General features: G+C 41.7%; 1 protein-coding gene across 1 annotated transcript in view; it reads left to right on the top strand.

Annotated features, from left to right (window-relative positions):
- The first annotated feature begins 7,655 nt into the window (after positions 1-7,655).
- epha2b (eph receptor A2 b) overlaps positions 7,656-25,432 on the top strand; it is a 29,275-nt gene continuing 11,498 nt past the window's right edge. Inside the window, exons 1-4 of the mRNA XM_086067779.1 lie at positions 7,656-7,823; positions 8,523-8,602; positions 10,869-11,517; positions 24,275-24,430. Coding sequence (XP_085923905.1) covers positions 7,664-7,823; positions 8,523-8,602; positions 10,869-11,517; positions 24,275-24,430 — 1,045 coding nt within the window. The 5' untranslated portion in view covers positions 7,656-7,663. The remainder of the gene's footprint in view (positions 7,824-8,522; positions 8,603-10,868; positions 11,518-24,274; positions 24,431-25,432) is intronic.

The raw sequence follows: 25,432 nt of genomic DNA on the forward strand, positions 1-25,432 counted from the left end.
ACTGGATATCCAATTCAAGGTGCATATGCTAATGCACCATTAACATCACTAGGGTGCACCAGTGAGACAGCTGTGTCTTACTAGTAGCCCCCCACTGCTTTCTACTACTGTGCAGCATTTTCGTACACTAGTAAAGCGACTTAGCATACTAGTAGGGCAGCAATATGTTAGTAGTGAGGAAAAAATGTTGCACATTTTTTAAAATGGTATTAGTTGTGCCCAAGAAGCTACTAGTCAGTGGTGGCTGGTCAATAGCGTGCACGAAGGCACCACCCTACACTCAAAAAACAATTGGGTCAAAAGTAACCCAATTATGGATAAAAAATCCAACTTTATGGGTCAATTTGATGCAACTTTCTGGGTTGTTTGATACAAAATGATCCAATTTTTTGACCCAAGTAAAAGATCTGAGCAATATTTATGAGTTGTTTTACGCTGAATGACCCATTTCTTGACACAAAGTTGGGTCAAATCAACCCAAGTAGAGGGTCGGTCCATTTTTGATCCATAGTTGGGTTATTTTTGACCCAACTGTTTTTAGAGTGTACCATACTTGGTCGTCACCTTATTACTTTATTTAAAGGCAAATAAAAACAATTGTAAAAGTATTCATAGTAAAATTTAAATATTTTGAAATATAAATATTAGGGATGTGGCTATTGTCTTGCGGCTATTTTTTGATTAGGAACTAGACATTTGAAATAACAAATTACATTTGAAATAGGAAAATTGCCATTAATTTCCTGCAATTTTAAGTAAAAATCTTATATTGGGATATATAGGTCTTTCTTTAAAATGATCTGTCTTTTTTTGGGGGGGGGGGGGGCTTCTGTATCAAAAGTACTAGTGGTATCGATACTTGGTATCGGTAACCACAAGAGCTGCTTATTTCAAATTTTACACCTCATTATGTTCGCTAGCATTGATTTCTAGCCCGCTAGGATGCAACTTTGCGTGGCGCTCACTCACAGATGTGTGTCACTGCTGCCCTTGTTTGAGGTAGAAAACATTTGAAATATGATAAAAATGTTCTCGACTTTATCCAGCGATGTCATTGTCAGTGTGACTGACTCGTTTGAAAAAGATATAACAAATTCCAGCAAGCGTGCAAGAGACCTTCAGATTGCGGTTGTCTGTGTGATAAGAGTATGGGAGGTTAGCCTAGCAGTTAGCGCATCTGTCTCCCAAATGGTGTAAGTTGCCACTGCTACTAGTGTGCGCATTGCCTACTAGTTGGGCCTAGTAGTGTTACTAGCGTTGCACAGTAGTATTCTAATAAGGTTTACTTGCTAAAACTAGTAGGGCTTGTCGTCCTTGCTTTTTTTTTTTTAAAGAGCTCAGTATTGTTCATTCGATAATGTCATCATCATTGCTCTTTAATTAAAAATTTTTTTTTCTTCTAGTCCTTTCAGCGCACTTGTAGAACCACTGAAGTTTTTCCATTACTGCCTTCCAAAACCTTTCTGCACACTAGTAGGAAAACTTTGTCGTATTACTATAGTGAAGCAAAACTGTGAGTGGAGGTGATGAGAGTGTGAAACATGGGTGGAGTGGGGGGGGGGGGGTCCTCGGGAATTTAGGGGGTTCCTCTTTGCTTTGGGGTGAGGGGCTTTGTGAAACTGGAGCCTTAAGAGGGGCACATGTGGAGGGGGGAAAGGCAGAATTGGGGGTAAACGCGCTTATAAAATGTTGCCCCTGCCTGAGGAGGTTCACCTTCTTTTCCCGCAGTCAGCGCCACAGGTGTGTGCGCATGTGTCGAATCAATGCCGCACTGTATTGTAATCATGGCAGCGAGAGTGCTTTTCCAACTCGAAAATGCTATTTCTAGAGAAATTGTGTGTGAAGGCTGTAAGGCTGAATGAAAACCCGTGGAATCGATGGAAGAGCTCATGGCATGAAATGGAATATTATATAATATATTGAAGTTGGAATGAAGTGAATCGGATAAAAAAAAGTGAAGTAAATGTGAAATGTAGAATCTTTCATTAAGAATGAGTGGGGAAAAGGAGGGTACAAAATGGGGAATTGTGGGTAAGGCGTGAATCCTGGGAATGAAAAAAATAAAAGTGCCAATGGTGTGAATATTAGAAATAGTTTGAAATTGGAACGGAGTTAATGGGATTAAAAATGTGGAAGTAATTAGTAATAGTCCCATTAAGAATGAATGGTGAAAAATAGGTTACAAAATCGGGAATTGTGGGTAAGGCGTGAATATTTGGACTAAGAAAAGTACACGCTAGAATGGCGTAAATTTTTGGAATATGTTAAAATTGGAATAAGGAGAATCGGATGAATTATGTGGAAGTAGATAGATGCCGAAAAAGTGGGAAGTTTGAAGTATAGAAATAACGTGTGACGGCTGTAAGGCTGTGTGCAAACAACAGTAGAGGCTCTCATCCTCACATTTGTTTTGTTTTGTTTTATTAATTTTTTTCCTTTCGGACACATTATTACAGGTTTCATCGATTACATAATATCATTTGCAACATTGACATCCGAAAGAAGGGCTGACGGGTAGCAGCCATGGTTTATTAGTAACCCCATTTGTTGCGTCCCGTTAAACAACGAAAGCAAGTAAATAAAGTTTTACAACAGGAGTGCCCTTTTTTTTTCTTCAAGGGCCGCACACAGAAAAACTGAAGGCTGCAAGGGCCACTTTGGTATTATTTAATTGGGTGATAATGCTAAAACCAAAGCAACTGTACATAAAGATAAGACAAGCAGTTTTGTATTGTTTTCATATACAGGATGTGCCAAAATTCCCGATACACTTCAGACGTCAGGTTGTGGCACGCAATAATCTTGTGCCTGAAGTTGGTAACACTCTGAAGTATCTGCTGATCGTTTGTTGATGGCCATAAAACTCATCAAAGGCAGTGGTAAACTTCAGGTACTTAAGAACTTTGGACGGGTGGAGCGACTTTTGTGGTAACTTATACATAATATTTATTTTTGAAAAATTGCTAACACATCCTTAAAAAAATAAATCCACCCCCGCTCTGAGGACGTCATCTCCACATTCAGAACCAAAACAAGCACAATCTGTACTGGGCTGACAATCTTGAAAGGAGTGTTTACTTAATTGGGCTCATTAGCGTGTTCTGTTTCACAAATTGGACCTTGACACAGAGCAACAATTGTGATTCACACTAGGTATTATGTAGAAGAGATTTTCTTACTATTTTGTTATTTTTCCACACACGCAACAAGTGGGTGTTGCAAACTCGACGTTTTATGACACATTCTTCACTGACACTTTTTTATTTTTTATTTTATTTTAAGAAAATAACAAATGTGGGGCATGTCGAATGCTATTTTTATTTAATGCAACTTATTTAATCGGTCATCCGGAAGGGACTCGTGTCGAGCCGCTACTCCTCCGCGTTGAAAGGAACCAGTTGAGGTGGCTCGGGGATCTGGTTCGGATGCCTCCTGGACGCCTCCCTGGCATGTCCCACCGTTGGGAGGCCCTGGGGCTGACCCAGGACACGCTGGAGAGACTATGTCTCTCGGCTGGCCTGGGAACTCCTTGGGATCCCGTTGGAGGAGCTGGTTGAAGTGGCTGGGGACAGGGAAATCTGGGCTTCCCTCCTAAAGCTGCTGCCCCCGCGAGCGGTTGATGATGGATGGATGGATGGCAACTTATTTTTGACCAAGCAATTTGATTGGACAAGAGTCATACCATGAGAGCTGTTATCACTTCGCCTCCCAGATATTCCAAACTGTTAATTTGGCCTACATCAACAGTCAGTGGTTATCTGTGTGGGTTATGCCAAACAATTTTTATTATCTTTAGTGGATGGGTGCCAATAATCAACAAATAAAATGGAAAAAAAAAATCGTAGAATTCCTTAAATCTGAAATGTTTACAGCTCAGTCTCCTCTCTCTCAGATGATATTTTCACAAAGTAGCTACTTTGCATTGCCGGTTGAACTTTAAAAATGTGTTGTGTCTTCTGATAATCTTGCTCCTAGAATGTGAAAAACTAGATGACCCTGATTGTAAGGTTCGCTGGATAGCAATTATCAAGGCGAAACATGGTAAATAATCCTTATCCCTGTTAAGTGACTTGTTTCCACTGGCTATATGTCGCGCTAATCTTTCTTGGGCGAGGATTAACCACGTAGAACATGACACATGGTGACAGTAGAGATGTAGCTTACTGTCAAAACAACACACATGGTTGATATGTTATATACGAGCATAAAGAAAGCAAAAACGTGAGGCGTCAATGAAAATAACACACGATTATACACTTACGTTTCCCTTGCAGTTATAAGCGTTTCGCTAGCTAGCAAAAAGCAGCTGGCTAACAATAGTGTTAAGGCAAGAAAAACAAAAAACAATAGTCAATGTTTGTTGTCAGCCGGCTGCTACAAAACTTACCTCAATGGAATCAGACAAGCCCCCAAGCAACTGTTTGACAGACTTGTATTTCACTATTGCACTATTAACTCATTCACTGCCATTGACGGCTATAGACGTCAAAAATTCATTTGAACTATTTCTATTAGTTAAAATAAAAATCTACTTTTGTTAACGAGAGTATGAAAACCTATATTTTTTATTGTACATTTAGAACAGATATAAAATGTGTGATTAATTGTGAGTTATCTAGTGAAGTCATGCAATTAATTACAATTAAAAAATGTAATTGCCTGATGCCCCGAATTTTTAATAATCTTTAAGTCGCAATTAAAATTGTTAATTGTAATTAATCGCATGACTTCAATAGTTAACTCACGATTAATCACACATTTTATATCTGTATTTAAAAAAATAATAATCTAAGTTTTCATACTCTCGTTAACAAAAGTGGAAAAAAAAGTGAAATAGAAATACTTCAAAATAATTTTTTACGTTTATCGCCGTCAATGGCAGTGAATGAGTTAATGGAAACAGTTATGGAACTATTTGTGTTGGCGCAGCTGAATAACTGATTAAATAAACAAATCATAATTAGTTGTCATATATCACTACTGTTAACAAATAAATGGCGCTTGTAATGTTGTGAACTTGTGATTATCTTCAATATTGCTTAAACGTGCTCCGGGCCGCTGAGATAAACAGACAATCATTTGGACACCGGTGCTTTACAAGGACAGCAGTTGCTCATCGCTCTCACGTTCCCGCCTGCGACCGGATCCCGAGATGAGGCCTTTTCGCTCCACGATCTGTCTACACGCCTTTTGGGGATAATTCTCATAAGTTATGACAGGCTATTAGTGGGCCAGCTGCTATTGAGAGTGTCCATTATGCTGGTATGAATCCATTTCTCTGCGCCTGTCACTCCGATTGTGCCTCTGTATGTCGAGACGGGCACAACAAAGCTCCATCTCCCTCCACTGGATCCTTTCACCGGGGCAAACAGTTGTGCATGCACAAGCCCAACTATTGTCCCTTCCTGTCCTCGTCTTTGTATTTTGGAGGAATACTGTACAAAGCACGCAAGGGATTAAAGTCTTCAATCCACTCTGCATTTCTGAATATTAATTTAAATAATAGCAGCCATGCTACAAGGTAGCAAATTTGTATAGATTTTTTTTTTTAAACTTTTTATCTAAAATTCACATTTATTCCCACACTGTCTCTTTATGGCATGAACTCAGTTACTTACTCAAATAGGGTCCATAATTATATACAGTGGATATAAAAAGTCTACACACCCTGTTCAAATGCTAGATTTGCAAAATAAGGCAAAACAATCTAATCAAATCTTTTTCTACCAATGATGTGGCAAATAAGCAGTACAATCAGTTATATTTTATTTTTTAATCCTGAGAGTGGAAGTAAGATATAAACAATTTAAATGTGGTTGCAGAAGTATGCACACCCTGGTTTAACCGTGATGTGGCTATGTTCAGAATGAACCAATCACGTTCAAACTCACTCAGCACACACCCGCCACCATTTACAGTGCTTCTGGTTAACCCCAATTCAAGCTCAGCTGTTTTAGTAGGCTTTTCCTGGCATTTTTTTTTGCTTTTGAACAGAAGCCTAAAGATTTTGTGCTTGCACTGATTCAAACTTGTAATAATTCCTATCATTAAGACCCCATGATTCTGCCACTTATGGCGTTATTTTTATGTTGTTTGCACCAAGCATACCTTTTGGAATTTTGGCCAAAAAGTTGAACCTCGGTTTCATGACGCCATAAAAAAAAAAAAGTTCCATTTGAGTGATTTTGACCAACAAGAGCAGGCAGGCTTGTTGAGAGTTCATGGAAAGCACTTTCAATGGCTACAGACAACTTGAATCAGCCCTCACATCTGATAATGAAAAAAATAGTGTTTTGACAGCAAACATAACACTTTCACCACTTCCACAGCTAAGTACAATATTGATAGCATCATCTCATAGCAGCAGTAGCTGTTTACGCTCAGATAAGAGATTTGACCAATTATTGTTGCGACATGTGAACAACCTTACTTTGTTGGTGGTGTTCACCATTTCAGTGGCAGGAAGGAAGGGTGGGGAACCGAGTCATAATACAATAGGTATCTTTGGAATGCTGTGCTTTTCATTCCATTGCCATTTTTCATTCATCAGCAGGGCCTTCATGGTGATTAAACGCTCAGTGTTTTTTTTGTTTTGTTTTTTATCTTAACCAATCAATTGGCTGTTGTAATGCAAAGACTGATCTGTCAGGTAGTAACACGGTAGCACAGACTACTACTGTAAAACACTGTTATACTGTTATACAAGGTATGTAGACAAATCGCTCAGAATAATCTTAATAATCAGAGAATTTAGTCAATCTGACCTTTGGTTGCAAGTGAGTTAAAATGTTCAAATTTGGCCCATTGTCATTATGTGTATTATATTCCATTTTACCTTACAATTATTTTATTTTAATCCTCTGAGAGCTCTTTGGCATGAGGTGTCATACTGAACTTCCACTGACCCGTATACAGTAAGAGTTTGAGAGGCGTAACGGCTAGTCAACGTGCATTGTAATACAAGATGTCTGAGCACGACACGGCTACTTTACAGTGTACCAAAGTGTCATTTCTCGAGTGCGGTCTTAGCTATTTACAACTATGTTACTGTGAGGGGTGTAATATACCCTGGACTGGTCACCGGCCAATCACAGGGCACATATAGGACATTTGAAAGTTTTCAATGAACCTGACATACTTTTTGGATTGCGGGAAGAAGACTTAGGGAGAGCATGCAAACTCAGCACTGGAAAGCCGGAGTCCGTTTTCAAACCAGTGACCTCTGAACTGTGAGGCAGATGTGCTAACCAGAGGGCCACCCTATCGGTTTCTATTCTATTCTTTTGTCAACTGGGCTTGTCTCACGGTGACCTCGTGACCCTAATGAGGATAAGTGGTATGTAAAATGGATAGATGGACGGGTGATTTCTTTGTGATAATTACTGCAGTAATTCAAAATATAAAAAAACTGTTTACCCTTGAGCATGAAAAAGTTGGGGTCACCTCTGGTCGAAATAAATTAAAACCTCTTGTCATCTGCCTTGCGCCACGACATTTCCGACGGTTCTTGAATGCAGCAGCGGCAAAAGTTTCTCAGGAGGAGTCTTCCTCCTCCTCCTCCTCCTCCTCCTCCTCCTCCTCCTCCCACGCACACACGCGCACATTCCAGCGTGCAGGCGTTTCTGCTTTGTGAATGAGTGTGCGCGTGTGCATGTGCGAGTGTATGCAAAGCGGCGCTCCACAGTCGGGTCAGTCGCAGCTCAGGAGCTCAGAACGAGCGAGCAAAGTGGAGCAAATGGAAATTTTCACAGGAGCCCGACCGTTCTTAATATTCACTTATGTGCTCATTAACGGCATCCTCGTCACCCTGCAAAGCAAAGAAGGTGAGTGTACCGGACTCATTCAAAGTTCAAACTTAACCCGGCCAGGAGTCGAACGCGCGCCACGCGGAGTACGTACAAGAAACTTTCAAAGTGTCAGCAGCAGTACGCCGTTTCATATACTCTACTGTATAACTAGCTACCTTTTAAATACTTGGAATTGTCCGTGATTTTATATCTGTACTTAACACGTCTTTTGTGTACAGCAGTCACTTTGTTTTGTAATTGACTTATCACTTTTTAAAATGTAGTTAAAATCATAACACTATGGAAGGACTGAATAATTGAACATAGATGTGTTCAGTCAAGGGTTTGGGATCAGATCTGGCCCGCCATAACGTTCTGTTGACCCACTGAAGCAAATATGTTGCTAAATAGTTTTTTCTTTTCATTTTAATATCAATTCTGCCCTCAAAAACTGCTAGCTTTAATTCCTTTTAATTTCTCCTTAACATAAATCGAACATTACACTACTATATTTAGTTATTAAAGTTCAATTTGTTCACAACAACAGGGAAATGCATAGCCAATTGTGTGTTACGTAATATGAGGTGATTATAAATTATATGAGTTTCATGGTCATAAAAGCCTTCCTGAGGGAAGCCATACCTTCCGTGTGGCCCACAGTGAAAAAAAGACTTATAGACACATGTTGAAAAGTCCAACTTACAGCTCATGACATTGTGTTGTCTCCACACACAGAGGTGCTTTTGGACATGAAGGCCACAGGAGGCGAGCTGGGCTGGTTGACTTGGCCTTTGGAGCAGGGAGACAAGCCCGGGGTGAGTATCGCTCTGGCCTGCGCGCAGCCGGCACCCACACGTTTTACACACTTGGAATTTGCCCGCACGTAGACTTTGCACAGGAAGGGCCAAGCCTTGCTTGTGTGAAATATTTGACCATTTGACTCGTGTGGTGTGCTTGTGAAAGGTCTCGGCCTTTGTGTCAAATGTGCCACTTGTTGGCTTCGCGTCCGAGAAGGAAGGGGTTGAAGTTGCCCTCCGAGCACGTCTGGGCTCCACCAAATTGGAGGCAGACAGAATAGCAGCTCGCCCTGAACTGGGAATACTTGTGGCTTCTTGCGGTTTGGAAGCTCGGCATGCACAATTGTATGTTAGCAAGCAATTAACTTTTTAAGGTCTGCCTCCTTTTTTACAGAGGAGGGGGCTTTTTAATGCTCACAGATACCGCTTCAAAAGTGTCTCCAAGACAAAATGAAAATGGCTTCATTGTTCCACACAAATGCTGCTATAAGATGCGTGTTTGTCCACTTGCATAATGCGGGTTTACAGTAATTGAGCGGTCCAATTTGTTTTTTTTATGTGCTGGTGACTCAAATGTGTGGTCCTTCTGCTCAACTCTCCTGCTTTAAATGCTACTTTTATTTCACTTTATATACCAGGGGTGGTCACGCACATTTTACACAGCTAGTTTGTGTACAAAAGTGCATACCTAGCTTGCCTTAAAAAGGCCCCGTGGGGCTACATGTTCCTTGAGCCAAGGCTGTGTTCAAACATGTTGTGGCTTTTCCAGAAATATTTGTGGCAACTTTTAGTGTACAGTATAAGCAGCGTCGGAAAACTGACTGGAAATAATGTGGGACCTTGCAGTGCTTTCTCACGCTTTGTTGGTTCAGCACAGGATTCGTGTTAGAGAAAACTGAATGAACACTGTATCCATTTTTCCGGGTTGCTGTGACGTTAATTACTGCTGTGAAGGAAATGAAATCCAGGTTTAGACTGTAGCGATTGAACCATTGTATGTGGTACGCTGTCAGTCATACTACATTAAAGTAGGAATCGAATCCGTACCTCAAATGTTTGTAATGGAGATGGGCGTAATTATGATTGAGGTACTGTCCAAAGAAGGCCGACATGACATCAGCTATGGAAACGGAGTTGTCCTCTGCTATGAAAACACATCCAGGCGTCATCATTCTCATGAAAGGAGACATTTTTTTCACAATTTAAAACTATTTCCAGGTGTCTTAATAACATGTCTGTGACATGCTTTTTGTCAAAATACCCCAAGGATCAAGATTAACAGCAACAAAATAAGACAAACACACAGGCAAAACTTTATAGTCAAATTCCCACCCTACCCCCGACCCCTTGGGTCACAATGTCAACATGGAGCAATCAAGTAAAAGTATAGAAAACTAACGCTAATCAATTTGTGCATCCAACAAAACTCTGTTCAGATCATGGATTGCAGGTGTTTAGCATGTGGGTGCTTCTGCAAGATCATGTTTCAGATTCTGGCCATTGCTTGAAAGTGGATCTGGATCTTCAACCAGCCAGCTCCCAAGTAATGGAGAGAAAGTTGGCGTGGAGGCGCTTGCTATGGAAATGAGCCCCCATCATGTAACAGGGGAGCAAAAGTGTGACTTGGTGTGCTCACACAGATCACAAAGTTTTGGTTAAATTATGGACAGGCACTCCAGGAGACCCAAGCTACTAACTCATTCACTCCCAGCCATTTTCACAGAAGCAACCCTCTTCGCTCCTGGCTGTTTTACTGGATTTTGACTGATTTTGCAAGGCCCACAGAATATCGTGTTCTATTGCTATAAAAACATGGGAGCCAACCAAAAGAAAGATTAGAGTCTCTTTCATCAGGGAAACAAAAGTATATTTCTGTTTCCGTTTCGCAGGAATTAGCACTAGAATATAGCTAAGTTTGATCATTATTCAAAAACATGTTCAAAACATGGGAAGATACCTTTTTGCAACATGGCCCTGGTTGATCTCTTGTACAGTACTCTGTTGCCACCTGCTGGTCGTTTTGTGTAATAACTTCCATTGCTTTAACCGACATCTTCAGGTCAGAGGCTGGATCAAAGCCTTCTGTATGCTTTAGCATAAAAAAACATGTTTTTGGTAACGTTTTTGGGAGCAAATGAGTTAAAAAGTGTTCCCTTGTATGTCCCAATAAATATAACATTAAAACACAAGTCCAGCTCCCATTCCAAGTATTTAAAACAGCTGATGACTGTGTCCATTTCACGGTCAAAGGGTCGCCTCTCAACTCTTTTGTGTTGTCTTTCAGTGGGAGGTCGTCCAACGGACCCTGAACGGCTCTCAGTTTTACACCTATTCCGTTTGCAACGTCGGCGAACGTGAACAAGACAACTGGCTGCGCACCACTTTTATCCAGCGTCGGCCGTCAGCCTCGCGGGTCTTCGTGGAGCTCCAGTTCATCGTACGCGACTGCAACTCCTTCGACGGCGCGTCCATGACCTGTAAGGAAACCTTCAACCTTTTCACTTCTGAGTCGGACGTCGATGTGGGCACCACCTTCCGCAAGGGTCAGTTCAAGAAAGTGGCCACCATCGCCCCTGACGAGATCACCAGCAAGAACGAGATGCGGATCAACACCGAAACTCGGGTGGTGGAGAACCTCTCTCGGAAAGGCTTCTACTTGGCTTTTCAAGACATCGGCGCCTGCGTGGCTCTTCTGTCGGTCAGGGTTTACTACAAAACGTGCCCCGCCACAGTGATGAGCCTGGCGTCCTTCCCCGAAACGGTGGCCGGCGGCGAGAACCAGGCTCTGAGGGAGGTGAACGGAATATGCGTGGAGAACGCCATCAGCCAGGAGCTGCCTCGCGTGTACTGCACCGTGGATGGAGAATGGGTGGTGCCGGTCGGCCAATGCGAGTGCAAAGCGGGCCACGAAAAAGTCCAAGACGTGTGTCAAGGTAAGCGCTGGAATGGACCCTCCGGATATGTCGTTCGCATGCGAGCGTCTCTTCGCACTGTCCGTTTGGCTCGACTGTTTGTTTGGGTTGCTATACTGTCGTTTGCTGCGTATGTTTGTCGTGGGCGTTATTATCATCGCTCGGTGGAATTCACCCTTTGGCTAACGTGGCTCCTCTGCAATGGAAGGAATGCTACATGTTCCAACATCATCCCTGACCGGGAAGCACAGACGAGAGGATGAGGATGTGTGCGCCTTCCATCCGCCATGGTCATTTGAAGAAGTTCAACTTGTGGGAAACACTTTTAGAAGTGCACGTTTTTGTATATATATTTTTTTCAAACTTTTTGATACTTCACTTTCTTTCTACCTGAAGGGATTTCATACAACTGAAACCTGTGGAAAGGATTGCAAAAGTCCCCAGGCTGAACGCAAGTTATAGGAATCTCAAGTCTTTCACAAATTGGTTACTATGTACTTCAAACCAAATCCTGTCTTGAAAGCCCAACACTTGCTTCAAAACCTAAATAATCTAGTTTGAAAATCTAAATACGATACACTAAGACTGTCCTGAACATCTACTTTGATACCCTAACCATTAATTTGAAAATAATCTAAATTTGAAAACCGATTTACTTACAGTATGTTCCAGACCACTTTTTATAGCATTTACGGCACTTATTTTTTAAAGGTCTTGAAACATACTTTAAAGGAATGCATTCAAAAACATTTATTTTGAGAGACATTTACAGTAGCAGAGCAATAGATATGACAAAAATATTGAATTAACAGTTACAGTAATCAAATCCATCTTAAAATCTCACAATTTGCAATAATAATAAACTGTACCTTATAAAATGATTCAACAGCCCTTGCTTATCTGTAGGCCTATAAAGCAGGATGATAAAGGAATGAGCAATTCCGTAATCTCTTTCTAACCTCTTCACCAAAAATGGGGCTGATCTTGAAGCACTTCCTGTTTTCTTTTCTTAAAAGTTTACACTGGATAGCTCTTCTAAAAATAGAATTAAACTGGGGGGAAAAAATTGAAAGAAGGGTTTATTGTACACCAGTTTATTTGCATTGGTGTTTTTTATGGACTAAAACGGCTTAATGGAAAAATGATTTGGAACAAATCACTGTACTAATAAGTGTTTACCGTAATACAAGAACGTTTTCCACTGTATTTGTTGCAGTCAAATTCTAGCAACCGCATTTGCCAGTTTTAAGCTCTCTCTTTTTCACTGTGCAGTGGAAAAGCAGATTAGTCTTCAGCAATGTCGTGGGTCGCAGCTTTTAAGGTGTGTTGTGCGACTGCATGCACCGACAGGCCTGTTCAGGTGACTGAATACCTCATGACACCCATCAGTCCAAATGATTCCTTTTCTAGAAGAGGCCGCTGTAAACACACACGCACAGTAGGCATACGCCAAGTGCACACTGAATCCCGCATGCCTGTAATAGATTTACACTTAAGTATTCCCTCCCGGTTGCGCAAAAGTGCTAAAGTTCACTGTCAGTGCATCATTTTTAGCAGCGGGGAAAAGTGCCAGGTGAGATGATGGGGTGGGGGGGAGGAGGCGTGTAGGAATGAGAGCAGAACTTCACAAAAGTGAGCGAGAGGTTGTATTTAGAGGAACGTGATTTTAAAACAGAGCCTGGAATGTAAAGGTAGGAGAACAATGAGGCGCTGTGTTTCCCGTTCACCTCCCCAGTGCATTCCTGATCCGTTTGCCGAAGAGCAGCCTCCTTCCCAGGCATGCTGGTAGTGCTTGGCGGCGGCGGCGGTGGGGGCGGGGGCGGGGGCGGGGGCGGGGGCGTCGATGTTGGGTCAAGACCTCCCATAAAAATGAGTAAACGCGGCAAATCCAAGTTGAAGTCAAATTGGAGCTCAGAGACACATAAAGGAAGTTGGAGATGAGGGTGGAAAGGTCTGCTTTTGCTCTCCGTCTGCTCTTCAAACATTTGAGGATGGCTCCTGCGCGCATTTACTCAACAGGGAATCTTTCTTGGTGGGATGACAGACGCCACCGATGGACTGCGAAGAATTTTATCACATTTATAAACTGCAACTCACGTCTGTCAGCCAAATTGTTTGGAATGAAAACACACGGTTTATTTTGGCTCTTACAACCGTGACCGTCAAGTTGAAGATAAATCAGACGTTGACTAAATGTTTATTAACACGCTCCTCACAATTATGTTATCCTTTTTAACTTGGTAGCCCACTCTTACTGCCACAGTAAATAAAATTGTTAACAAATCAGATTTTAACCAGCAACACAGCATAAGAATAGTAGTAAAATACTTGGAACTTCTAAGAATGAACATCTAGGCTGTCATGTCAATCATTTGTGATTGGATGATCCAAGGATGCAAAGGCGGAACTTCTGGATACATAAATACAGTAGTTTCCCCTTCACAGCAAAGTGCATATTGCTAATGATGGTTACACAGCTCAAGAAAAAGCACACCATAGATCCCTCCTCCATTAGTCCATGCCAAGACCATTCGTGTACCAAAAATCATATAAGTAGAAATCATTTTTATATAAAAAATTGTGTGTAACCCAAACTGTTTTGTCAAAAAAAAAATTGACAACTTGAGATTACACGATATGTACTTATGTTTATTAAAACACATTACAAATTGTTATTTTTGGGAGGCTGGAACGGATCAGTGGCATTTCCATTTGTTTCAATGGGGTAAGATGATTTGAGATATGAGTGCTTTGAGATACGGCAAGTGAGGTTATGGAACTAATTAAATTCATATCACAAGTCACCATTGTTCATCCATTTTCAATTAAGTGGTTGGCCCACCGTTTCTTTATTTTCCATCACGTCCTTCCTTGCCCATAATCCTTCCTGCTACAATAGAAGGCCTTATCATTAGTGAGATGGCGCATACACGGTCTTGGCTGCTGGACTCTGGGATTGTGTTTAGCCCTCTGGGTCCTCAGCTCATCGGCCTCATCACACTTAATCCCAGGTCAAGGTTTTTATTCCGGAACACACAATGAGAAATATTTGGACTGCCGAGCGCAGAATTAGAATCCCGGACGAGCCGGAGCCTTAGTAGAGTTCCAGCATAGTGATTATTGGATCTAACCAGAGAGTTCCTGTAAACTATTTTCTGTGTCTCCTAATTTTCCACTCAAATCTCAGTCTCCACACTCATCCTCGGATGACGCAACGACAAAGTTTGACTTTTGTGGTGAATGATGTGAATGGCTAGTAATTGACTTGGGTGTGTTTCAGTAACTACTGGTCTTGTGTGCTCCCCCCCCCACCCCCCACCCTTCCCTTTTGTACAACGGCTACCTCTCCTCACAGCTTGTCTCGTGTCTATTGCTATGTTCCCTCTGGTAGGGTATTTATTTTAAGAGTCCCATCTCTGCATATTCCCATCCTTATTTCCAGTGTTTAACGCAAAGACATGCACTGGCGCCTAAGGGTAACAAGCTGCCAAACAAAGTTGGCTGGTTATTTTGGGGCCGGGGCACAGGAGTCATGAATATGACACCAGTGGAGTTTGAACATCCTTCGTGCGGCCCTGATGGGAGCATTTAGAGGACCCGCTGCTCGCTTCTCCTCACCACATTCAAGCATAGTAGAAATTAGGGTTGCAATTTGTAAAGGGTAGAAAATTTACACTAAATCTCCGGAAATTAGGACATATTCTAAATTGGAGACTTTCCATGGCCATTATGTGAATTAACTGGGAATCGAGGGTCATTTAATGGAAGGGTATCATATTCAAGTGCAAGTATAATCATTTTGTTTTGTCACAAGCAGACATTCATACAAAAGGAATGGTGGTGCATTAAACTCACTTGCATCTCATATTTTGGCTTGCAGCACGACACAAATAATCAACCGCGTGATGACTCGTAATCCAGTTTACAACTACAAATTCCAGCAATCTTGCAACTCTAGTAGAAATTTAAACAACAAAGTACAAAGGTACTTTTTCACATATCTACACCGCAAAATATCCTCCTCAGTAGACCTCTTTTTGTCCAACATCAAACAAAATGACAATAATGTGATGTTCAGGGTGGCCAGGCGTCCGGATTTAGGCCGGACAGTCCTACTTTTCAGACCCAACATCAGCCCCACCCCCGTTTTGTCACAACTGGTCTGTATTGGCCAAGAGTGGTTTCAGTTAAAAATCTCGTATGTCATTGGTTCAATAAATGTAAACAAATCTCCACGTGTGGCTGTCTGTCTATACGTAATTTCCTCACTGCGAAAGGGCAGCAAAAAGGCAGCGCTAGCAAAAATGCATCTTTTAATATTGAATGGACTAAAGAGCACAATTTTCTGGCCAAAAGCAGCTGAGACTGGTTTCACAGTTTCTGTTTATAAAATAAGTATACTACCGTAAAAAAAAAAAGCACAACAGCGAGTCCGTGAAAAGTGAACCGTGTTATAGCAAGGAAACACTTTTTTAAAAATATGTCCTCCTTTTTTACCTTATGGAAGTGGCCAGCCTATTGATGTTCCAAATACTGTCCAGAGTATTTTGAGTGTCATGAAAGGTCTAAAATCACATGGATGACTGAGCACAAGTGTTGCTTCCATTGTTCATTTTGGTTGGCTGCTACTCCACTTCATTCTGTATTTTCTCCCCTTGCTGTTAGTTTGATAGCAGCCAGTGTTGACCAAATTTGTGTTGACCAACTCTTTGTTAAGTCATTATAGCCTTGTGTGACTGGTGTGTCAGTTGAGTCCATTTGTTGGACGAGAAGGCTCACAGGGTGAACGTATGAATGTGTAACTAGCTTCTAGTGCTAGCCGCTAGCTAGCGTTGTATGTGCGGGTGGGTTGCTTCCAAAGTGCTAGTTTTCTCTGTGTTGTGTTTTAACATTTTGCAGTTTACTTGTGACAGTTCATGTAAAAAAAAAAAAAAACTATTCGTCATTGAAGTTTAGGGACTGCTTAAGTGGTGTTTAAGGAATGAATACTCATTCAAGTCATTTTGTATGGGTGCAAAATGAACTTCAAGGGGTTTTCGTGTCCTTATGGGCTGTGATAACTGTGGAATTTGAGCAAGGAAGTCTGTTTGGAAACATCTTGATAAAATTAGGTGATTCACGGCCATTTTTTTCTGCTTCGAGCCAACTGTGTCTTTATAATCCCTTCAACTCAATAAGACCAAGTCTTACACCATTTCACTATCAGCTCGGGCGTGAACATGGCCGATTGGCTAGACCTGCTGAGATGTCGTGACAAATAATTGCTAGATTGAGATTCTCTTCGTGGCGCTGATGGATGCACATTGTGCCCTTTGTTTACATTTAAGGATGGTTTCTTCAGATTTGGTGCCAAGGTAGAATCTGCCTGATGGGCGAGGGAGTTGCTTTTGAAATAATGAGAGGACGATGAAGGTGCTTTCAAGTCATGTCATGTTTCTTCGAGTTGAAACAAGGGTGCAATCGCTGCCCACAAGCCAACAGGAAATGCACCAATAAACTGATGGCTTTTATGTTGCTTTCTGTTTCAGTTGTGTAATAATTGTAATTGAGTGGAATGCTGAGCACAATTTCAAAGAAAATTCCCACATAGGAAATCATCAGTCTGCTCCTGGGTTAGACTGTCGTGAACAAGCGATACCATGTGTTCCGATTTGTCCATATTTTGTTACAGGGAGTTGACATATGTTCTGCTGTTAAAAAAAATAAAAATAATGTTCCGGAGAGGAGCGAGAAGGTATCATGTACAAAGTAGATACAGTGGCTTGTGATTGGCTGACTATATATGGACTCTTGTATAAAAATCTGGCTTTTAGTACGTCAAACTAAGACACACGCATCTCATTCAGTTCTGCGGTTGCAGCTGGCTAGCGTGGCTAACATGGTGCATAGCCGTTCCTCAAAACGTAACTCATCGCCCCCATGGTGGCGAATAAGCTACAATTCTGACAAGCATAGCAAATAAATAAGTGCCGAGAGAGAAAATGTCACAGCCACACCCAGGATATATATGCTAACACACATGTCAGCCAAGAGGAGGGGCCTCTAAGATTAAAAGCATAATAATGTATAGTGTATTAAATATAATATCGGCCATGTTGTTTATTTGCATAGTATATTGCTGAGGTTTGAATTGGATTTAAGATCTACACAATAAATGTTGGGAACATTACATTATATCTAAGGATCCTCAGGGGGGCCATCCACAACTCAACCTCCCACCCCCATTCATGTGAAATAGAAAAATATTCCATCCATATGCAGCACATAACTGTACCACAATCATTATCTTAGATATATTCTGAATAAATATTTATCTAATAACCGATCATGTCATAACAAACCAAACACACCAGAGGCTGGCCTTGCGCAGGTGAAATCTGATTGGTTAAAGAAACGGCATCATAAATTATGTCAGCCAGCACTACAGATTATGAAGGCCTTGGGCAGATAACGTTAACATGGCCACACGTAGCGGCTGAAATCTGATTGGGCAAAAAAAAATCTAGCATACACATCCTTCAAGCAGTGCAGCCAGGACATAATTTGTGTAAAACCTACAAAATTACAAAAGAAAAATACCCGCAAATGCGTCTGATGTTGTGGGAGTTGCGGTTTCTCGAGCTTTGCTGGGTTTGCGCGTTTTTCGTATAGAATAACGTTGATTTTGTGAGATGTATTGATGTGGTTTCTTCAGTACAAATTGTTATTGGCTGCGTTTTTCGTGTAGAAGGGAAGTCGGGAATGTTATATGTATGTATGTGTGTTTGTGGTGGCGGTGCGGGGAGCGGGGGTCCTTCACTGCAATGTGAAGCGCATTGTGTTGTTCTGCTGTGTGAGGTGAGCTCAGCACTTTCCTTCCCAGTGTGTCATTCATCTCCTCATCTGACAACAGCCAGCCACCCGTCACTGCCAACAGGACGAGCGGAAACCGGAGGCCACCTAATCCCTGGTTGACTCCCCGACCCGTTCGGCTCAGGGCTTTCTATTGTGACCGGCCACGCTCAGCTACTTTCATTGATTTGTATTGGTGCATTTTACCAGGAAGTTGAGGGCACCGGGGAGAAAACCGCTGCTGGTGTTTGCCACCTGGCTGACCGCTTGTTCGCTTGATCAAATGAGCAGAGCAAATTTAAACACAAAACCAAACTTGCTTCGTTCCCCACCATTGCTACATTCCATGTACAAGTTACAACACGGGTTGTCTGGCTTTTTGGAAAGATCGTTGCCAACAAGCTAAACAACATCCAAGAGCCACATTTTTTTTAATTGCACTTCGCACATACATTGTAAACATAGAAACACGTTGAATTTTTCTAAATAAAATAAAACGGTATAGCTGTAGACACTTATTTCTCAGAAAATAAGTAGCTACATAGTCGCTGCTCTTTTCCACTTTGTGAAGTAATGCTACATCTGAAATGAGCTGATGTTAGCATGCTCGTTATAGCTTCCTCGGTAGTAAGTCTGTACTATTTATTTCACCAGTTGTAAACAAGTGAACCAGCTGGGTTGCAAACATTAATCTCAAGACAGAAATATAGTAATATATTAACGTTTACCTGAATTAGTCGAAGAGTGACGGGTGGCATTCTCGTTAATGTGACATATTACAACTATTGCTTATAGCAGCCATTCTTTGTAAGCGCAATTTGCATATTTGTCCTCTACCAAGCCGCGGTATCCCAAAAATTCCTAGAAGTCTTGTTTAAGCACTACACCTACACCACCTACACTCTCCCATAATCTTTTCGTCTCGTCGGGTCTTATTAACTGTAGACAAGTTGCAATTGCGCAACTAATTATCTATGGTTGTTAGCTTCACAATTACTTTTTTGGGGCCTGTTTAAGTCAAATTTCCATGCTTCTTAAAAAGTCATCTTTTGGTTGGACCAAGCCAGTCATTCTATTCTTTACCCCCCTTCAAAGAGGTGGATTTACTTTGGAACATCTCTTTTCATTGGGTGGATCCAGCTTGCCCCTGTTGCCGGTGGATCCGAGAGAAGAAAGGCGATAAGAGAATGGATTGCGTTTGTTCAAAGCCACATGAAAGCCCGAGCGCAATTGTGAAACAGATGTAATGCCCTTACAGCTGCTAATCCTTTTGGCTAATGACCCCCCGTTCATGCACACGCATCCACCGTCCTCTACCTACCACCGTCCTCTACCTCATGTAACCTCCCCCAACAGAGAGACCCATTGTTCTTCCGCCGCAACAGCCAAAATGCCTAATGGCGTCTTGTCACCCTGCCTTCATTCAAGCAGGATGACATGACATATTGCCGTGATGGATTCAAGTAGCTTGAGGAACGGAGCAGTCGGCGATAATGATTTACACATTTATTTGTACTCATGCGTTCAATGTGTTTTTGTGTTCCTTGGCCATACTTCTACCCATTTCACCCCTCCTCGCAGCGAACATGAGTTTGTTTTCCTTGGCCTGTGGAAGCCACGCACACTTTAACTCACCGCTGCCCTCAGGCACACATGACCTTACTGCCAAACTCCATTGTGCCCCCCCCCCCCTCCTTACCACTTACGCCTCGGGGTCTCGGGGGCAATTTACCTTGTCAAGCCTCCATGTTAGCCATTCATCCATCTATCCGAGCATGCATTCATCACTGTCACCATCTCATCCATCTTAACTCGTGCAGACGCACCAGGAGGGGCACGTCGTGGCTCCAGCTCCTGGACCAGAATTGGAACAGGCCCCTTGCACTCAGCTTCAATAAACAAACACAGCGGCTGGAGGCTGGCGGGGCCTCTCAAATGACAAACAGCACTTCACTTTGGAGCACTAAGGAGGGAAAATGGGGGCCATAAGTTCATCAGATGTTTGTGGACTCTTTAAAAAGGTTTTTGTTCATGTTCATATCAGGAGTCTTCCTTTGGGTTTTGGGCCTAAGCTTTTCCTCATCTCCACACTCGACTCAATGCTGCTGCTGCTGCTTCTCTTGGACACACTTGGCTGTGTTTTCTTACTTTCATTGAACCCTTGGAGGAAGGAAGGAAGCGCTGCGTCAGCTTCACGCTTCCTGCTTCCTGTCATGTCCTGAAAACAATCCGCCTTCTACGTGGACTCAGGAAGCTCCCGTGCACTGTTGTCGAAGAATCCTCTTGGTAAATATGTCTGATAGTCATACTCAGTAGTGGCTTGGTTAGATATGTGCGATTAAAACCTACTAGAAGAGCCAGGAAGAACAGCAGACGAAAAACTTAAGTTTAAAACTTGCTGTTGGGAGGTAAGAGGCTACCTCTGAGAAATTCCATGTAAGTGCTACAACTCAAGAGATGCTCTGATTTCAGAACAAAGATGACAACAATTAGTAAGGGTGGTTATAACCAAAACCATATATATCAGTTTATGTTTCAAAGTATATGATCCATTTTGCCACTTGCTGTCAACTGAAAATGGGCAAATAGGTTGGTTCATGGCTGATGTTGAATTTTTTAAAAGTCAGACAACTTCCAGATGTCAGACAGATCCTCATTTTGGCACAAGTTCTTCTGTGTCACCATGTTCTACTTGTTCTGCAACTTTTAAGTTTTCTTGTCATTTCAGTCTCCATCCCATCCATTTTAGCCGCACTATTGTTTTATCTTCACCACACCTCACAATCACACCTTTCTGTGTTTAGAACTGCAATGTTGAAAAGGATGAGAACCAGTTTGCTGCCCAGCACTACTAACAATGGATTAACAGTAGGCCTACTTTATCATTGCGACTGAGGCTTCAAAAAATATTTCATCAGAGGGAAGCAAAGTAGAGTGTTGTAAGCAGGTTTCAACAAGATTGGGAGCCAAATAAAGGCATAAAAGTGGACTTTCTTGAAATGTATTGGGCAATTCATGGATAAAACACCGGTTGTGAATTTTTATGACTCGGCTCTTTGCATTAAACACTTAAAAGTAAAAGCAAAGTACTGAAAATAGTTGGACAACTACCGGTACAAGCATTCCAAAGTTAACATCCGTTCAAATTCATGTAATCTGTGAAGGTTGTAGTGCAGGTTTAGGTTCATTCTGAAACTTCGCTCCTTAACTTTTTGGATTGACTTGTGTGCGCTATTATCATGACGGTAGTCTAATTGTGACAAAGACTGGTTTCTGGTGGCTATATAAATTGTTTACATTTTATTTCTATAATTTATTTCTAGATACGCTTACATGAACAAACACTGAATTCTTCAAAGTCACATAATGGACACTCCAAAGTCAATAGCTCTTTTCTTCTCATTGCAGAATGTAAGTGACAAGAGTAGCAGTGTGGCTTGTTTGGGTTGAGAACCTCCTGTTGCGTGGCGTTCACTGGAATGCATCTCGATGTGACTGTAAGGTCAAGCAAGATGCGGACGAGAGGCCAGCCTGCCTTTTTTTTTTTTCACTTGCCATGTGGCATTTGGGCAACTCCCATTCGCAAGGCTTTCTCTCTTAGCACTTGAATGGCGTGGCATTCTCCTTGCCTGCTGTTTGCTGGTGAATAGCAACGTTAATGGCTTAGCTAGGGGAGAGGGGATAAAGGAATTTGGGGATTACGAGTGTGGAGAGGTAGAGCTATGAATGTGAGTTGGAGGCAGCAGCTGCTTCCCCTTCTCAATGCTGGAGTCAGGTCTGTCCTGTCTTTTCGTCAGCCCGCCGCAGGATCCTCCGCGGCACCTCGCTTGGCCCGGGTTAATAAGTAGCCAAGCAGCTGGCCGAGGCAGAGAGGAGCTTCTGTCTTAATGGGAGACTTGATTGACATGCGAGCGCATTCTTTTCATGCAAACTAGTTGTCTTTGTTCCTCCAGCCGCTCTTCCAAGTTAATGTACACCTTTGCACAGGAGCTCATCTGCTGTGTGTCAAGGGGTAAATGCTACTGATATGATGCAGCATGCTCTTTTGTGGCTTATAGATGGGGCTGAACAATCAATCACATTCAAGTCATCGCAATGTAGCTAGTTGACTGCAATTTTCACATCGCACTGGCTGCAATTTGAGGGGGGAAAGAAAAAATTGGCTTCACTTCAGTCGGACAATAGGCATATATATTTTTTTTTTACGTGTGCATATTTGTATTTATTTACATATTAATGTAGTGGCAAGATGAGGTCAGTGCTTCCGAAATGCTGTCCATATTTTACAAAGTTTCATGAAACATGTAACGTTTTTTTTTCTTTTTCTGTTGATTTTTCTCATTTAAAAAAATATTTCTAAATTATTTTTATAATTTTTAGCTGTCTGTTATACAATCTTTCTTTTTTGTGTCAAATCCTAAGTATTCTTTCAAGGATGACATCATTCAATAGTGATTATCAATACAGAGCAAGCAAATTGGTGCTGTTGGTAAATAAATAAAAATTCACTTCGGCAGGCGTCCAAAGGTGAAGGTTTTTTTATTTTTTATTTTTTTCAAACAGTCAGCCAGTCCTGACTTACATGAAATTGGTTCAAAATGCTGCTGTTCACCGGAACACAAAAGAGAGCACTTGGCCTCCCTCAACTGGCTGACTGTGCACTTAAATGTTGATTTTAAGATTCTGCTATTGTTTTGAACCCTCGACGTGGTTATTCCTTGGTGTTCAACACAGCACGAGACTTGAGCCCTTTGTGTTTTATTTGTTGTTTTTAACTTTGTTCCTTATATTCTTTTTAAATTGATGTTCAATTGTTTGATTTTTATTTATTTATACAGAACTTTTTTCTTAACAGGAGTGTTTTTTTTATTTTTTATAAACATTGTAAACGTATTTGAGCACACAAAATAATTGCAAGCATAAAATGTACAGAAAATACTGTAGCATCTGTATCATTTGCAGAACCAGGTGTGGTGGCATGTAATGTTGGCGAGCTAGATTCAGGTTGGTTGGCGACAAGTATGTGTGTGAGTGTTTAGGTGTGAGCTGTGGCCAACAGCAGTTCCCAGCAGTTTGTGCTTTATTGTCAATAAACGGCTGAAAGCATGCAAGGCATTTCAGTTTTCCACGACAGACAAATTTAACGTTCTACACAAAGAAATCTACAATGGGGCTGTGGTTGGTAAATTGCTACATAGCGTGGGAAAACAGCGTTACAAATGTCACAACTCACTAGTGATTTCATTTGGTACATAAGAAAAGATGCATGGTTTGTTTTTCAAACAAGCTCCACCAGCTTAAGTTTTACAATATCTCCCACTAAGGTTACAGTTTGTTTTCTTTAGTGTGTGTTTATGTTTTCAGCGTACATGGGAGGTCATCCCTGTGAAAATTCTCAAACTGATACTGCTAAAAAAAAAATATATATCTTTAAAAAATCATTTGGGCTTTGTGTACGCAGGATCAATGTTTAATACGGACCAGATCAAGATTGGGAAGTGTAAATATAGCACAGATGTTTTTGGCCTTGTCAAATGCAAGTTGAACATTTGTATGGGCAGAATGTCGCCATTTCAAAGGATGTCAGCGTCTTAAGTCAAGCATGACGAGCTTAGAGCCTCGCACGGTACTCGTCTTCCTGCTGTGGAATGCGGGACGACTGGTTGTGTTTGTTGTAAAGAGTGGCGGCAGTTTGCAAAGAGAAGAAGTATCGGTGGCGGTGTTCCAGAGATGGAGCGCTGTTGTAATGACTTGAGTCAACACTGCACAGCCTGTTTCCTTCTCATATCTCTTGTCACCTTTGACCTTTGTCTAATGACACGTCCACTGAAGCTTGCTGTCTCACACACAAGAGGTAAAAAGTTCACAACACTGGCGGTGTCACATTTGATGTTTCCCTCAAATCACACTTGCAAATGTCTTCCTTTTTTCTTCTTCTTCTATGCAGAATGTCAACCCGGCTTCTTCAAAGCGGAAGCTTCCGGTGAGACGTGTCAGCCGTGTCCTGCTAACACCCATGGGCCGGGCTCGGGGGCTTTGTTGTGTTCCTGCATGGATGGCTTCTTTCGGGCCCCCAGCGACCCCCACACTGGACCATGCTCAGGTGATGACACGCCCTCATCTTTTTTCTCACACCAACAAGTGTGACTTCTAGTTCATATGGACAGAAAGTATAGGGACGGGTTATGCGTCTCACTGGGATGTTGGACAAGAGCTTGTGTTTGGCTTCTCCCACTTCCAAGGGCCACAGAGAAATCAAAAGGACACAAGGGACATGAGAAGACGGCCATTTTGTTGTGAAGCAGCCGTTTTGGGCAACTTACTCATACATAGAGCAAGGTTCACCAACTTGCTTAAAACAGAGCTACTTCTTGGGTAAATGGCTACCAGTTGCATACGCACTTCTGAAAGAAGAAATTTGCTTAAGGTGGAAGTCAACCTCGACTCATTTGCTGAAAACCTTTAAATACGTTATATTTTAAATATCACCATGCTCCCAAAGACGTATTTATGCATTTGTTTTTATTATGCTAGAGCATACAGAAGGCTTTGATTCAGCCTCTGAACTAAAGAGAATGCTTGAAGCAAAAAGCTGTTTCCCCCACCGCTTTAAACAGATTTGTGAATAATGATGAAACTTATATTTTAATGTAAAACGGAAACGGATAGAAATATACGTTGAAGAGATTCTAATCTTTTTTATAGAAATAGAACAGAATATTATGTGGGCCTTGCAAAATCAGTCAAAATACAGTAAACAGCCGGAGGAGTGAAGGGGGTTTCTTCAGTGAAAATGGCTGGGAGTAAATGAGTTAAAACATTTCTTGACAATAATATGTTATATGTGACTTCACTAGTCTAAACATGTCATTCTGATTAATATTACTTTTTGGGAATATGAGTTATGAAGCAAAATCCAGCCTTTTTATTCATCTCAGAGGCGGCCATTTTGCCACTTGCTATCGACTAAAAATGACATCGCAGCTGCTCAGGGCTCAGGCAATGACCAATCACGGCTCACCTGTTTTCTGAAGCTAGGCTGTGAGCAACTGTGATGTCATTTTCACTTGACAGCAAGTGGCAAAATGGTCGCCTTCTGATATTG

This window comes from Leptonotus elevatus, chromosome 2 (assembly GCF_054856555.1).
Source record: "Leptonotus elevatus isolate MCC_2025b chromosome 2, RoL_Lele_1.0, whole genome shotgun sequence".
NCBI classification, from domain to species: Eukaryota; Metazoa; Chordata; class Actinopteri; order Syngnathiformes; family Syngnathidae; genus Leptonotus; species Leptonotus elevatus.